This window comes from Lacerta agilis, chromosome 9, assembly GCF_009819535.1.
Source record: "Lacerta agilis isolate rLacAgi1 chromosome 9, rLacAgi1.pri, whole genome shotgun sequence".
Lineage (NCBI taxonomy): Eukaryota > Metazoa > Chordata > Lepidosauria > Squamata > Lacertidae > Lacerta > Lacerta agilis.
In genome coordinates, this window is record NC_046320.1 from 33,484,349 (window position 1) to 33,500,412 (window position 16,064).

Sequence of the window (16,064 nt, forward strand, 5' to 3'; positions counted from 1 at the left end):
GAGAAGGGCACACCATGGGGTAGGGTATGCCGCCGGAATGACTGCGTCCTTCTCAGATCTTAATCACAATCAGAGGCATAGCGTGAGGGGTGCTGGGGGGGGGTGTCACCCCAGGTGCAATCTTGTGAGGGGGGTGCTGGGTGCCAAAGCTGCTGCATCCTTCTCAGCTGGAGGACAATAACTTCACAGTATTTCACATGCAAGGGAGAGATGTGGCAGCTTCATGTGCCAGCCCCACACTGCTTTTGTGGGGATTGTGGAACCTGTAGGGCACTCAAGCCACTGTGACCCCCTCAGCCACCCTTTGGCTCGAGGGTGCCCAGAAGAGATGTGGCAGCTCGGGCACCCTGCAAAAGCAGTGAGATGCCGCAAAAGCAGTGTGGGGCCGGCACATGGAGCCGCGATGTCTCTCCCTTGCATGTGAAATACTGTAAAGAAATTGCACTGGCACTTTTCAAACTGTGTTGCTTGAAATGCACAGTGCAGCGTTTTCCCCAGCTACCGCTGTTGCTGTCTTCCACATCACAGTTATCATTCATATTACAGCTATATGAGAGGACTAAAAAATTCTAAATAGGCCAAGGCTTTACAACCGAATGAGGGTATCTCTTCTCCATCATTGAACCAGCAAGAAATACATGTCAGCATTTTTCTTAGTTGGGAATCAACAACGTGTACTTTCAACATCTACACATCACAATGAATAACTGACTGCACTTCCCCAATGCCTGGAAGCATTTAAAACCTTCCTCAGATCTTAATCACAATTACAGGCATAGCCGGGGGGGGTGCTGGGGGGGACATTGCCCTGGGTGCAGTTTTGGGAGGGGGTCACAGGGTGCCAGAGCTGCTGAATCCTTCACAGTTGGAGAGACACTGCAGCTCAATGTGCCGGCCCCACACTGCTTTTGAGGGCAGCGCAGGACTTGCAGGGTGCCCAAGCCAACACATCTCTTCTGGGCGCCCTTTAGCCGGAGGGTGGCTGAGGGGAACACTGAGGGTCCCACGTTGCCTGCAAAAGCAGTGCGGGGCCAGCGCATAAAGCCACCACATCCCTCTGGCTGAGAAGGAAGCAGCAGCTCTGGTGCCCCAGTGCCCCCCCAGCGCCCCCCCCACTATACCTCTGTATGTGATTAGGATCTGAGGAAGGTTTTAAAAAATGCTTCTAGGCATTTGAGAAGTGCAGTCAGTTATTCATTGTGATGCGTAGATGTTAGAAGTTAGAATACTATGATGTGGCAGACAGCAACAGTGGTAGCTGGGAAACCGCTGTAATGTACATTTCAAGCAACACAGTTTGAAAAGAGCCAGGGCAATTTCTTCACAGTATTTCACATGCAAGGGAAGAAGAGTGCGGGAGGAAGGGGGAGAAGCCCCATGCTGCTTTAAGGCAGGGAAGGAGGCAAACAGGTCCACCATCCTTTAGAGTTCCAAGGCTCCTATACTAGGGGCGTCGTCTTGTGCTCTCCTTTAAGTTGGCTCACGCAGGATCCAGAAAGCCCCAGTTCTTAGACGGCAGAGACTTGCTCATCTTCTGCAAACACAACAGGATAGGAGGTAAATACATTTCAAGGTATTTAGAACTAAAATAGCCAATGTATTTGTATGTTAGGCTTGTTCACTTGTAACACTAAACCCATAGTGTAGCATGCACATTCATTCTCCATGCCTTCTCCTGTGCAGCCAGGATCAGGACTTTGGAAAAGAAGGTAAATACTAGCCATGAATTCTGGCTAGTTGGTACATAGGAATCAGATATTAGAATTTAACTAACCAAAGTATGTTTTGAAACAAGCCAGCTTCATAACCCACAAGGCCATTTTCTACACCCACTTGTCCATCAGCTAGTATCACTGAGTGAAATCAGCTGCTTATTACAAGGGCAAAGTACTTCCCTTGGTTATCTGCTTTGGCAGCATGTTCACCTGGTGAGCAGAGAGTTATAGAATCTGGCTGGTAACAGGCATACTCAGCCAAAGCCCTGCAGTACACTTTATACCACTGGATGGGCTGTTTGCAAAAGGGTTTTCAAATATCCCCAAAGTGCAGGCTTCAAAGCACAATGCTACCTACCTGATGCCCCTATGACATCAGGTGATTGACAAGTGGACAGCACTACTCACATGTCAAATTACACCCTCCAGAGGTAGAGACATAAGGATTTGGTCTACCAGCCAGAAAAATGTCCCCACCCCACTTTAGAAACTACTAACCAGTCTGTTTTAAGCTCCAATCACTAGTTGATCAATAATAGGTAAGTCAGGTTTCTTTAACACTGGACGTAAATACTAGCAAAAGCCTTCTCAGGCTGTCCAGCAAAAGCTAAAGCGGTGAAGCAAAAGCCTTTGTTTGAGTTTGTGTACATAGTGCTAAACCACAATTTTACTTTTGCATGTGAACCAACTCACTGTGTTTACATCTCTCTCAAGTAAATACTGAACCTTATGTTTCTTTCAGCATGGTTCTTCCATTTACCTTTTAGATTAAAATACCATGTGGCTGCTTTGCCATCTCCTCTTTAATTTTACCAAATCAGACTGTTTTTCTTCTTCTGCTAATTAACATTTAACTCAGTAAAGTTTTAATGTATACACCTTTGCTAAAAACATTACATGGCCCTGCACTTGACTCAATATTAAGTTACAATCCTGAGAGCATTGATGTGCTACAAAGGAAGTGCAAACTTTACAACTTTTTAGTCTACAAAGTATTTGAAGACCTCTTGGATTTTACACCAAAAAGAAGAATTCTGCCCATGGAAAATCCTCCCTCTCAGAACCAAGATATACACCCAGATAAAAACAATCAATAAATGGTTGGATGAGCTGCTGGCACTTTGTCATAAGAACAAGAGACAAAGCCAGAAACACTTCCGAGCTCAGAGCTGGATAAAAGTGCACGCCCTCTCTTGCACCTGCATAAACTGTTCTGGATGCAAAAGCACTTATGGAAACAAACCCTTAACTTATTATTTTCAAAATGTGATAAGGTGTTTACCATCCTCCTCTGTGGAAAACCCTTGAGACTGATAGTGAACCAGATGTGGGTCTGACTCGTTTGGTTTGTGCCACTGAGGTTTGCCCACAGGCCTGCTAGATGGAGGACCCTGTGGTTGCTGCTGTGAAGCTGAAGTCCCAGGAGCTTCACTTGACCGTGCCACCATCCTAGACCTCTGAAGTGCCACATTGTAATCCGGAGGTTTTCGGGCTGGGTGGGAAACTCCTTCAGCAAAGTCAGCAATAGGTATTCCCACATAACCAGGCGGGGTTGGTGGTGGTTCACGATAGCGGCCCTCTTTTCGAGCTGCAGTAAAATAGTGCATCATCAGCAATGATAATCATTTACATATATTTGTTACAACTACTATCTATGCCTGTACTTAGTTCTATTTTGTCATAATCCTGGTAGCTCTGATGTGCCTCCAAGGGAGTTGAACAACTTGGCATTAAAAACAAAACCACAGTATGGACATGAGGCAGCCCAAAAGTAAAGGCATTTACATTTCTCTGAGTCCAAATGGGAGTTGAGCACATTCTTAAAACTTTCCCATTCAAATCAATGGAATCTAAAAGTGCTTAATTCTGGCTGGATTATACAGGCACATCCATACCAAATACCTATACACCTACACATTCATTTTATATATATTATGCAATTAAAAACATAGACATAAGCAAAACTACAAAGAAAAAGAACAAGTGAAATAGAAGATAACTAATAAAAAAACCCGAGCCAATTATAGAAAGCAGCTTGTGATAACACTTAAATTATGTATATAGGGCATGGTGACATCTTGAAAAAGAATCTCAAACTTAGATTTGTAAAGAACACGGTTGATAAAAACACACTGTGAAGCATAGACAATATATGACTGTGCTTTCATCTTCTAGCAAAAAAAGAGAACTAGCACGAACACACTTTGCATATTGAAGTATATACAATTCTCTCACTTGAGGTGATATTCTGACAAGATTCATGTTTTGCCTAATTCTCGCAGCATAGTTAAATAAAAATAAAAAAGTATTTATAGTTCAAATAATAAAGCAATATATTGTGCTCAGGTTCAGAGTTCTGTACTCCTTCCTTACGCACCACCATCATCATTATTAATAAATAATAATAATAATAATAATAATAATAATAATAATAATTATTATTATTCATTATGTGTACCCCGCCCATCTGGCTGAGTTTCCCCAGCCACTTTGGGCGGCTCCCAATCAAGTGTTAAAACAATACAGCATTAAATATTAAAAACTTCCCTAAACATACTTCCCTAATATACTTTTAAATGCCTATATTGTCTTTCCGAAAAGAAGTTATCCAAGATGGTTCACAAAACAACATAAAAAATAAATACATGAATTAGTTGTAATAAGTGAGAAGGAATCTTAAAATCCAGGAAGTAAAATATTTAAGATAAGCCAAAGAAACGTGCTCCCTATTGTGTTGACTGGATAAGGGGGCATTGCAAAAATACAAATTGCAGTTACTCCTGATGGAGGTTTAGGGCAGAGCACCCTACGGCTATATTATTGACATACAGATGAGAGAGAAAACTGTACCCCCATATTATAAGACATTGGCCTAAGCATATTAAGAATCTAGAAAGGAAAAGAAAACCAGAGTTTATGTTAATGACTGAAATGTGGGCAGTTCTGAGAAAAGATAAAAAATAACTAAAAAATAACAATGGAATATCTGCAGGAGAAAGCATCACTTCAGCACAAAAGGCTTTACTGAAAAAGCAAAACACAAGTTAAGACTATGAGCTGGCTATATGTTTTGCTTAAAAAAGATTAAAGAAAAATATTTGTAAAATAAATTCATATTTATAGCAAATATGTAGGATACTTTGTGGTATAGACAAAGGTAAACTTACCAATAAGACCCTTTGTATTACTTGTTGACACAGCTATATGAGCTGGCATGGGAACTGGCTTTGAATCCTCTGCTGTCATAGATGTTATGCTACTGGTTTCAGCTTCAATTGACACATCCTTCCCACCCCTCCGTTTTATGGTACCTGTATCACCTTCAGAGTCCTCTCCCCAGTAGCCTGTGGAGGATGCCCAGCTTGCTCTGGACTGTGCTTGATCAAGGCCCTCCCTACCTTGACTCTGCCTGCCATACTTTGTGCCATGATCGGAGAACATCATCGGGTCCATGTGGCTGCCTGAGGCCCACAGTCCTGCCCCATCGCCTGAACTATCGAAATGAGCATGTCCAAAAGGAAGAATCTCCCAACTTCGCTGGTGCTGTATTGTCTGTATGTTGTCATGGGAACCACTTGAACAAGAAGTCCAGCTGCCACGGCCACTATCCGCTGCATCAAGTGATGCTCGATCTCCCTGATCCTGTGACAGCTCCTCAGTGCTAGGAGAAGAAAGCATGGTTGCCCCAGCATACAAGCCTCTGTTCTCTGACAGTGGTGGGTAGTAGCTAGAAGAACACAGGAACAAAATAATTAATAGGCATAAAGCAACAATGTTGCCACTAGCAATTAGAATATCAAACAGGAGTAACAATCTGCACAAAGCATTTTGTTCAATTTGTAGTACAGTTCAGTTAACTCTAAAGACATCTGTGCTCAAATTCACATCCTTTAATAGCTGCCAAATATATGTCTAATGAAATTATTGTGATACTCTGTGCACCAACTGAACACTAGATCAGAAGTATCACTGGGTGTTTTTCAAAAAGAATTATGGATCTGGTAAGAGTATTAGGAGCATGCATCTTCTCCATCCTTTCCCTATTATCTCTTGGAGATGCAGATGTATCATCTAATACTTATCAAAATAATTGGGGAAAAGATTTAGGACATTAGTCACTAAACACTATCTGGAATTGGATAGGACAAAATGTCCCTCAACAAAAAATCAGTGCACATTTAAATGAAACTTTCTACAAATTCATTTTTCATTGGTGCTTAGAGGTCTCTTGGTGTCTTAAATGGTGAATTCAGCCCTTTAATATTTAGTGAAAGAATTTGCATTGTATTCATTCTGTGGTAGTTTAAACACAACTTTTCCCAAATATTGATTCCTTAATTTTGAGAATTATATAAATGTAGTCCCCAGCACTCACATTTTCTAGATTTCCAATTAAACATTTGCACTGTCACCTCCTCTCTCCTTTTCCCTTATTGACAATAATTTACTTTTCTTTGTTCTTCTTGATGCAGTGCTTCTCTAGTCCCACTTGCTGATTCAAGTTGTATTTATTAGCTTCATTATTCTGTTTTTATATTTGATAAGTTTGAGTGTTTGTCCTTTCCAGTATCTGAACTAAATATTCCTTCCATCTGCTATTTCCTTTGATTAGCTAATGTTTTAACCACAGTTTCTTATTCAACAAGATAAGTAGTTTAAACGAGGTCCCCCATTGATATTTCGTTAAGTTTTGCCTAAACAGTAGTGTCAGAAACTTGAATTCCATGATTTTACTTCTAATATCTGGGTGCATATCAGCTAGGATTTTAAACAGATTTCCCATTAAAATAAATGTCTCTCCTGTCCTGTAAGTTGCAGCTTCTTTTAAACTAATAAATGTAACCAAGATTTCTCTCAAGCATTCACTAAACACTAACTCTAAAACTTGGGACCATTCTATTTTTGGATCCTATTCTAAAAGATGCCTCAGTCCAAGCTGATCAAAGTTTGTCCAAATGTATATAATTATACAAGCGTTCTTTTAAGAAGACAACTGGGTTTCCCCTCTCCATTCCTTCTGGAAGACCCCTACATTTTAAAATAAATAACAGGATATTTTGGAAAGATTGGGCCAAGAAAGCATTATGCATTATGGGACACTGGTTTGCAGTGTTCTGCTTTTCCTTTAAAGGGAGAGTCACTCAAGTGATGCCTTGTAACAGAATACATGTTCCTAAAATCTGCTCATGAGAGAAAAAGCATCTACAGCTCTAGAGTAGGCTTTTAATAAATGTAATTACATGACATGTACTACCTACCCTATGCTGTACTGATCTGGTTCAATTATGGCTCTTCGGTCAATCCTGCCCACTCCAAGATTAGTCTCCACAATGCTGACGGAGTGCCTCTGTCTCCTGTCATCATGTAGTGATACTGGCATGGAGTCAAATGAAGAATTGCTGACAATGCTAGATCTGGAAGAAATTTCACTGTGACCAGAGTCTGAAAAGTTATCCACGGTACCACTGGGAGCCAGAGTATAACCTGCACAGGGAAGAGTGATTATAACCATTTTCATCATAAATTTTTCAGCATTTGTATAAATATTCAAATTATGCAGCCCCTGTACCAAAATTACTTTTTAAATTATTGTTGTTGTTTTAAATCTGAGAACAAATAATTTATAAGGGGGTATTTATAGTATCATCTTATTTTTAGGTCAGAGAATCTGGGGGGAGAAAGCATTAACAGATGATATTTTAAAGGGGGGGGGAATTTTACTTGCAGTTTCAATATCTAACATGATTCAAATGGGCTCTACACTGTATGCCTTTGCCATCCATTGGGATAGAATTTGAATAGAGAAAACCAACCATATCCCTGGACAAAGCCCACAGCAATGCAATTATAGGAATCTAATTCTGCTTAAAGTGAAATAAATGGGGTGGTGCTGCCACACATATCAACAATAGTAAACATGCTTGGTTCCACAGCCAGGATTGATGCATATGGGAAACATAAATGTGGTCTCATTTGTAGAGGAAGCTTCATCATAATTCCAAAAAGAAAATACTTTGCATGAAGATTTTTATTCCACCCAAATTGTCTTCATCGTGATACCCTTATACATTTCTACCCATCTTTGATACTGTGGGAGGCTGCACACATGAATGGTTTCAGCAAATAGGGGTGAACAACTAATATTCAACAACATTATGGTTCTTGGCACTTGGATATGTGGATCGTTAGGTTACTTTATCTCCTTCCCCAACTGCATCTGAGAAGACAGGAACATACGAAGTTGGTTGTGCTGAGTTAGGCTGCGGGTATACTTAGAATGTGACAACTCTGTGCTTTTACTTTTTGTCTGCCCATGCTAAACCACAACTGACTACATATTTGGCATCTTAACTAAGTTTAAACAGTTATCACTAACAATTACAAGAGAGGAGATTGTGAGAGGTGAGGTGTACTTAGACCCTGGCATACTTTTCCTTGGAGAGCTCTGTGGCGAGGTGGGAGGAGAAGATAACTGTGAAGACGCATTTGAAATTGTGTCCTCTGCTTGTTTCTTATGACGATCCAAGCTTCCCTCTTCAGAGAGTGAAAGAATTTTCTTTAAAGCTTGTGGAGAGTTTATGCCTTTAATAAAGAAGTAACACATCTGATATAAATGCATGCACTTTTTCTTGCATATTCAAATGAGGCCATTCCATGGACCACTGATACTACCATTACTATGATATTTTAGCCCACCCTTCTTTTGCACACCCACTTTTATTATCACAACCCCTCAGTAAGGTTATGCTGAGAGAATATGCTTAATGGGGATTTAAATCTAAGTCACTCCAGCCACTACTCCACACCAACATACAATTTATTCTAAGAAAATTATATGCAATTAATAAAAACAAATTTAAACATAACTATTCAGCCCAAGTAAAATGTAGATTAGACCCATGTTTCTGTTTTACATTCACTTGGGAAATGTGGTTGGTTCTTAGTTCTCAGCCATTCATGGAAAAACATTGACTAGAGCTAGTATCCCAGGTTATCCCCTCCCTCAGGCCTGCAACTGAGACAGAAACCTGCAGCTTAAACATGTCTGAAGTGCCATTAAATTTAGAAGGTAAATGGCTACTTCACTGATTCCATGGTGTTATATATATAAAATCCATGTCTTCAAAGTAAGTATAAATGGAAAATAGAGTTAAAGAAAATATAGACTCAACAGACATTGATCACTAGATCAGGAACCATGGTTAAAATTGGATAGGTGTAAAAATGTGCAGTGGATGTCATCTGCTTCAGAGTGCTGTCAAGATTGGGCTTGCATTAGCAGGCCCCAACATAGGAAGAAGAGGAAGACTGGTGGGGACTAGAGTCACAGGTGGGGGTGGGGGTCTCTCTAACAACTGTCAGCTCCCTTAGCACACTACATTTCCCAGGATTCTTTGGGGGAGGAATTACTTTTTAAAGTGGGATGATACTGTGTTAAAGGAAAACTACAGATGAGACTTTCATGTGCTCTCTAACATTGATTCCATTTCCAAAACACAACAGTATTAACAATGTAGTAGAACCTGTGTTTCCCCACCTTTGTTTGAGTTGCTCAAGATGCATACCTGTCATTTGTGAAAATACAATCCTGAAACATGAACTTCAGCTAGTAATTTGAAAACATTGTGTGTTTTTTAATGCACTTGAGAATTTGTTTAACCATTTTTGACATAAAATTGTTTTTCTATTGAACAGAACAATCCGGAATACTTACCAAAGGGTGGAAGGTCTTTGACTGGCACTTTCTTACGAGAGGGATAAAGTGATACAGCAGGGACCTGCAGTGCTTGGTTTGCTTTGTGCTGCTGTTGCTGCTGCACTTTCTGCTGGATCCCTGACCTATGTGCGACTGGGGATGTTTCAGGTTTTCCAGACCGTTTTTCCCCTGGAGTCTTGGGTACTTTAAATGAAAAAACAGAATTAAGATTGCAGTTAAGACTACCTCAAGAGTACTTGATTTTATATTAAACGGTGTCCCAAAGAATGATCAATGATGGAAAAGAGATACCCTCTCTCAGTTGAAAAACCTTGGAATTTTTTAATCTTCTCATTCAGCTGTAATACCCTACCACAAACTATAGTAAAATGATGCCCCAATCAGTAGTTGGGGAGCCAATTAGGTAATGTATGCCATTTAAGAAACAAGTAGCACATATGCCAACTGTAATATTGTCTACAATTTGCAATGCCATGTAATAACTTGTTTTCTAGTGACCAGCTTGATTAGAAACACATACTTCTCTCAATGATGCTGTGGCCAAGCCTAAGCCAGAGGGACAGTTAAGCTGTAGGTTAAATAAAGATATATTAACAGCTCATTTGCCATGACTGAGGTGCACACAATCAAATTCTGTGCACATTTACATAGGAGTAAATCCCATTTCATTTAACGTTGTTGATTCTCAACTAAGAAAAATGCTCACATGTATTGCTGGCTGGTTCACATTGTAGAGAGAGTGCCTGAAGGCTCTCCTCATCCATTTCCAGATCCAAATTGGAGAGATACTGCTTGACTTTCCGAGCCATCTGAGCATCTTCATATAGCTTTTTGGCATTGAGGAAGGAGCTGCGGCGGACCCGCTTTTTATGTCCACCTGTTTGTGCAACATCAAGGACTGCTGCATTTGTACTGCCTTGACTGAGTGACCTGGGGTGAAGAAAGACAAGATGACATGTAACTTAGCTCATCGCTGCATCCTTCCATGAACTTGAAGCATGCAAAGGTCTGCATGAATGTCAGTCTATGGTCAAAGCTTACATGCCTCATTCAAGTAAGTCATACAGCTACAATAGGAAAAGGATAAAAATAAAAATAAAGAACAACAATCAGCTGCAATTGTGAATATGAATTCATTAAAGTCAGTCCCTGGGAATAACTCTGCTCCAAGTATGAAATTCCATGTCATTCGGAAAATGGCTAAACTCTCTCCCAGTAGCCTTGAGTATTACAAGGACAGAAATATTAAGGCAGGCTCATGCAGCAAGGTGTCTCAGACCAGTAAACAGTGGTCAAGCCTCCTGAAACTCAAAATCCACTACTCTCAAAATCAGGCAGGAAATGTCCACTTTGTACTTTTCAGGTGCCTCTATTAAAACACTTAATTCCATTTGCAATGTGCCAAAAAGTCTACTGCATTTTCATTCTCCACTTCCCTCGCCTTAAATAGGACTTCATGTTAAATAAAAACGTTCAATTAGTTAATGAGGAAGCATGCAAATTTAGATGTGTTTATGTATGGGAGCTATTTTGCTTCTAATATGTTAACAGCAATAATGAAGGCTGGTTTGTAGAAAGAAAATTTAGTTAGTTGAGCTGTTAAAAATCAAAAACATTGTAATAAAATTTGTGGATTTGGATGGTTCTATTAACTTGTGTGATGTATAAATTTACTGCTTATTTTTATCTGAACCACCATCATGTAACCCCATTTTGGTATACTGTTCCCATTGAGACTGGTTATGTATGTACATATGTTAGGGATAATGCAAGCTAAGAGGCTAATTTGCATAACAGCCAGCCATTGTGCACATTCATCATGACTCATGGAGAATGTGCACCTCAACTGTCCATAAAGATAAAATTGTGCATATTTCCTGGCCGATATGCATACTCTCCAAAACATGCATATCTCAGCATCATTTTTTACATTCTTTGAGCAATATGCACATTCTGCTGTCACTAGGCATACTCTACAAGAGTATGCCCTCTTTTCCATGCCACTCAGCTGTTCTGCACAACTAACTGACCAGTGGGACTCTGGCATCTCTTCTCCACAACCCAGCTGTTTCCCCACTGTTCAGCGATGTGAATGGATACATAGGAGGTGAGTGTATGCAAATGGATGGAGTGGGAGCTGAGGGGTGTATGTGTGAATTCATTCACACAAACATTCCCAGTGTCTTTATGCAGGATGGAAAGACAGGTAGAAGTATGGGGGAGGAGTGTGTGTGTGTGTGTGAGAGAGAGAGAGAGAGAGAGAGAGAGAATGAGAACCACCCACACTTTATTCCTCACACCTTACACTCTTATATATCCAAACACATACATTGCTGTATGTATGTATGTATGTATGTATGTATGTATGTATGTAGTGCTTGTGTGGGAATAATGGTGTCCCCTGTGAATTCTGTGTGAATGTGAAAAAACCTGTCATGATATGCACATTCCTTGAGGTCTGCTAGAGAATATGTATACTTACTGGATAATGTACAAAATGTTGTTGAGATATGCTCATTCCTCAAGACCACATAGAAAATTCTTTTGCATGGACAAATTATATCCACTCAACTCACATTATCCCTAACATATATGAGGCGATTTTGTGAATTCTAGATCAAACCAATGAATCTCACTGCTTTGTACTTCTTTAAAGTTTCACAGCTCTTGGGTTTATAACCTCAAGCAAAAGCAGCACTGGATTAAATCTGATGCAGGTTCAGAAGGGTTAACAAAAGGAGGAAAATGCCAGAGCACCAGAAAATTAAGGGAAGCAGGTAGGAAACAATGCAGATTTTCAGAAAAGGAAGTTTGTCTGTATGTGTTCTCTCCAACCACTTACCCCAAACTCCTCCACTTCTTCTTCCTGCAAGTGAGAGCCATGTGTATTGAAGCATGGATTTAAGAAAGAGACAGAGAGATTATAAGCTCAGAAAGAAAGGATCAGACTTCAGGACAAGCAGTACCAGAAAGCCCAGAACAGTCTTCTCTCAGTCAGTCAGCATAATACATTAAATAGGTGTCTATAGAGTGCCCGTAAGATTAAAGCTCATTTCACACTAAACGGAATTCACCTTGGATTACTTACACCTTTAGCGTAAAATAGTGTTCTAAAATCTGGGGTGAATTTTGTTTCTATCTTTCTGCTTTTCAGCATTCACATAATATAATTTCCTTTAAAAACATTTATTCATTCAATATGCATTTCCTACACATTGAACCAAAGGGGATATCTCAACTGATTCAATGCAAATTCAGCTTATATCTATTTTATCTAAGTAAGAATAAGACTAGTGATTAAATATCTATTATTTCTCTTATTCTCCATGACCTTTAAACAATGAACGTAACATAAATTATGCAATGACAGGCAAGAGCCATTTCCATCTGTACTGCCTCTTCCTGATGGGGGCATTTGGTTGCAACACTTACCCACCCCTGTGAATCAGTTAATTTGCACATTATAATTACAGAACATATAAGAGGGGAAATGTATTACAGTCATACCTCGGGTTACATCCGCTTCAGCTTATGTATTTTCGGGTTACGTACTCCAGTAACCCGGAAGTGTTTTTCGGTGCGCGCATGATCCGCACATCCGCAGAAATGTTCTGTGCGGTCTGCACATGCGCAGAAGCATTCTGCGCAGTTCGCGCATGGCACAGTTTTTGGGTGGCGTACTTTTCGGGTTACGAACGGCAACCCGAAACCAATTAAGTACGTAACCTGAGGTACCACTGTACTTGAATATTTCTTAAAATTCAAAACTTGCAAAACAATGGCTTCAGTCTAGCAAGTGTATGCGCCATAATTATTATAATAGTTAAAGTTATACTATGAGATTTCTGAAGCAGTCTTCAACACTGATCTCTTGAACTGCTTTTCTTGTTAATTGCTTTTCGGGGTAATGGCTGTAGCTCAGTGGTAGATCATCTGCTTTGCATGCAGAAAGCCCCAGGTTCAATCCTTGGCATTGACAGGCAGGGTTGGGAAGAGAACCCTGCCTAAAATACTGGACAGCCACTGCTAGTCAGTGTGGGCAGTTCTAAGCTAGATAGACCAATGGTCTGACCCACTATAAGGCAGCCTCCTATGTGTTCATATGAGTTTAAAAGGAAACATGGTGATCTTATTTAAAACTCACTATTGGCACAAAAGCCCAAATAACTTGTAGTGGAAGAACAAAATACATATCTAAGATCAAAACAAATCTCATGTGTGTTTGTGTTTGAATTCATTTGTGTTAGCAGTATAGTTGTAATAGTAGAATATCCTTCATGAATGCACACATGTAGAAATCAAACAAAACCATTGTAAGAAAAAGTGTTGCGTAGAATGGTGAGGAAGAAACAAATTCTGGGTAAAAAGCAAGCAGGGTCTACTTGCTATGATTGGGCAATGCTCATTTGTCATGAACTTTAGGAAGCTTGGCGTAAATATCAAGACAGCACAGATGAAAAATGTTACTCATCTTGCTGAAAAGACAACTGCTTACTTTCAGGCTGATATATAAAGAGAATATCTGATTGCTGTCAAATACCTTGCAGCTAATTAGCTGGAGAAATAAAGACACTTGATTGCTTTTCCAGTTCTATGTCTTACCCTTGTTCTTTGAATGCAAGCATTAAACAGATCAGTAGCCAAATTTAAAGTATGTATCTGTAACATAATGGTTTTTATTTCACACTTCAAGTGCGTTACTCTTTGGTCAAAAGAACTCACCTAGTCCTGAACATTAAAGCAGGATCCATGTTAACAGAAGCCATCCGACCCACATGGCGAATCTCTTTTGCGATCATTCGTAATTTCTCAAAATTGACCAAACCTTCCACTTTGGAATCATTTCCTACATTGCCAAAAGAATGATAGGAAATAACTATAGTACACTGCCATTGGTCAGTGAAAGTAAAAACACACGTGTCGCCATCACCGAAGACTCAATACAAAAAAAAAGCCTTGCAACATTTACCTTCATGGAGGAAAGTAAGGTCCTTTTTTATTACAGGGAACAATGGAATAATAGGAGGCTGTAGATTTTGGCTGTTCAGGACATTGCGATATTTTGCCATGTTCCTAGATGGATCAAATAAATCCTGAAGATCTTGAAACAATTTTTCATATTTGCTTGGAAGTTTTTCCCAAGTAGTTCGTAGTCTTGCAACTGGAGCTAAGTTTAGGCCACTAAAGAATGAATTTTAAAAGATGTTGAGGGTTTTAATCTCTGTTCAAAATGACACCTGCATTTGCAGCATCACAAACATATGTTCCTGTATACAATCTTCTGAAGTAAAACTAAAAGTGTATCATATCATATCATATTTAGCAACTGACAAATGTAGACATTGGTAAACAAAAACACTACTTTCAGAGATTATGCACCATAAAATTGTAGGTCTTTTCTGAACTGCAATGTTCAAGCAATATTTGTGAGTTGAAGAACCATCAAAAGATTATGGTAACAGTGGTATGGCTTTCCTGCCTTATAAAAAATGTTCTCAGATCTATTACAACATTGCTTTCCAAACACTGTTGGAGCAACAGACACTTCTATAAACAAGGACCATTTTTAGTACAAAGATGTGGCTATCATGATCAGTAAGTGTTTGTTACTGCCAGATGGAAGTATTGTAATGAGTAGTACAGTAAAGTCTATTCAGAAACTGCAGCTGTAAAATGCTGTGAGTCATTCCCTTAGTATACTAGCAAAAGAAGCATGTTATTACCAGAGGTTTAGAAGAGACATAACCAGCTCATTTGGATGCACTGGTGATATTGATTATAAAAGCCCTCTGTTGTCCGAGACATAGATATCTGACATTCAGCCTTGCTTTCCATGGTTAGTTGAAATGGTCAACAAAAATGTCTGGATTCAGTGATCCTAATGTTAAATGTTTTAGAGCTGCAAACAAATTTTTACAGAGGCCACCAACTGTCAATTCTACTTTTCTCTCTCAGATGCCCTAATCTTACTGCCCTTCACAATAAGTATTAGTTTCCCTTTACATTAATTATTTTTATCTGGAGCACTGGTGCCTGCGATGGTTGACCACCTTTGGTCCCCAAATCAAGTTTCATCAAGTATATTAGCAGAATAAGTTACAGCAATTTAACACAGAAGCATGAAATTTAACAAGGCATGAAAGTGACCAGTATCAAATCCAGGCAAACAGCATAATTTATTTTACTTAATTTGAGTTGGTTAAAAGAATTCCTGGGTTGGAACTCTATCAATAATGCCCCCAAATCACAGTGTTCCATGCCCAGTCTTTTCTAAATTGATGCTAAATATAACTTTCCGAAATCACTGTAACCCTTGTGAAAAGCTAAAGGAGCATCAGCACTGTAAAAAAAGTGGGCATTCTGAGTGTACTGATTAAAAAATCCCTATCTTGCCTATGTTCACATATTAGACTACAGGAAGGTTTAGTAAAAATGGCATGAAGTTGTGGAGTGAGGAGTGCTTGAGAGAGGGATTTGGTCTGTGCGGGGGATTCTGTCAGGAGGGTTCGTTCTGACAGGTGGTAGAGCTGAGGAGACCCGAGAACTCTCAGTATATGCTCTAAGGTTCTGAATCACAGAACACTGCTAAAATAGAAAAGGCACAGTCTCCTACGCTGTTTACAGGAAAAGGG

At 39.6% G+C, this 16,064-nt stretch overlaps 1 protein-coding gene and 1 long non-coding RNA gene across 9 annotated transcripts in view; one reads left to right on the forward strand and one right to left on the reverse strand.

Moving 5' to 3' along the window:
• Nucleotides 1–1,230: 1,230 nt before the first annotated feature.
• The window catches only part of RAPGEF2 (Rap guanine nucleotide exchange factor 2), a 155,706-nt gene continuing 140,872 nt past the window's right edge, over nt 1,231–16,064 (reverse strand). For 4 of the 8 annotated variants that reach the window (XM_033161134.1, XM_033161132.1, XM_033161135.1 and 1 more), the window contains 10 exons: nt 14,402–14,613; nt 14,155–14,278; nt 12,275–12,298; nt 10,139–10,362; nt 9,430–9,615; nt 8,145–8,297; nt 6,974–7,199; nt 4,883–5,442; nt 2,998–3,303; nt 1,231–1,534 (listed from right to left, as the gene is read on the reverse strand). In XM_033161134.1, the coding sequence (XP_033017025.1) occupies nt 1,509–1,534; nt 2,998–3,303; nt 4,883–5,442; nt 6,974–7,199; nt 8,145–8,297; nt 9,430–9,615; nt 10,139–10,362; nt 12,275–12,298; nt 14,155–14,278; nt 14,402–14,613 (2,041 nt within the window). In that variant the 3' untranslated portion in view covers nt 1,231–1,508. The remainder of the gene's footprint in view (nt 1,535–2,997; nt 3,304–4,882; nt 5,443–6,973; nt 7,200–8,144; nt 8,298–9,429; nt 9,616–10,138; nt 10,363–12,274; nt 12,299–14,154; nt 14,279–14,401; nt 14,614–16,064) is intronic. The other 4 variants (XM_033161138.1, XM_033161137.1, XM_033161136.1 and 1 more) reach the window with 3 other exon arrangements.
• On the forward strand, nt 10,358–12,491 carry LOC117053426. Its single transcript, XR_004427390.1, has 3 exons — nt 10,358–10,486; nt 12,097–12,209; nt 12,306–12,491. It is a non-coding gene; the product is annotated as an uncharacterized LOC117053426 (long non-coding RNA).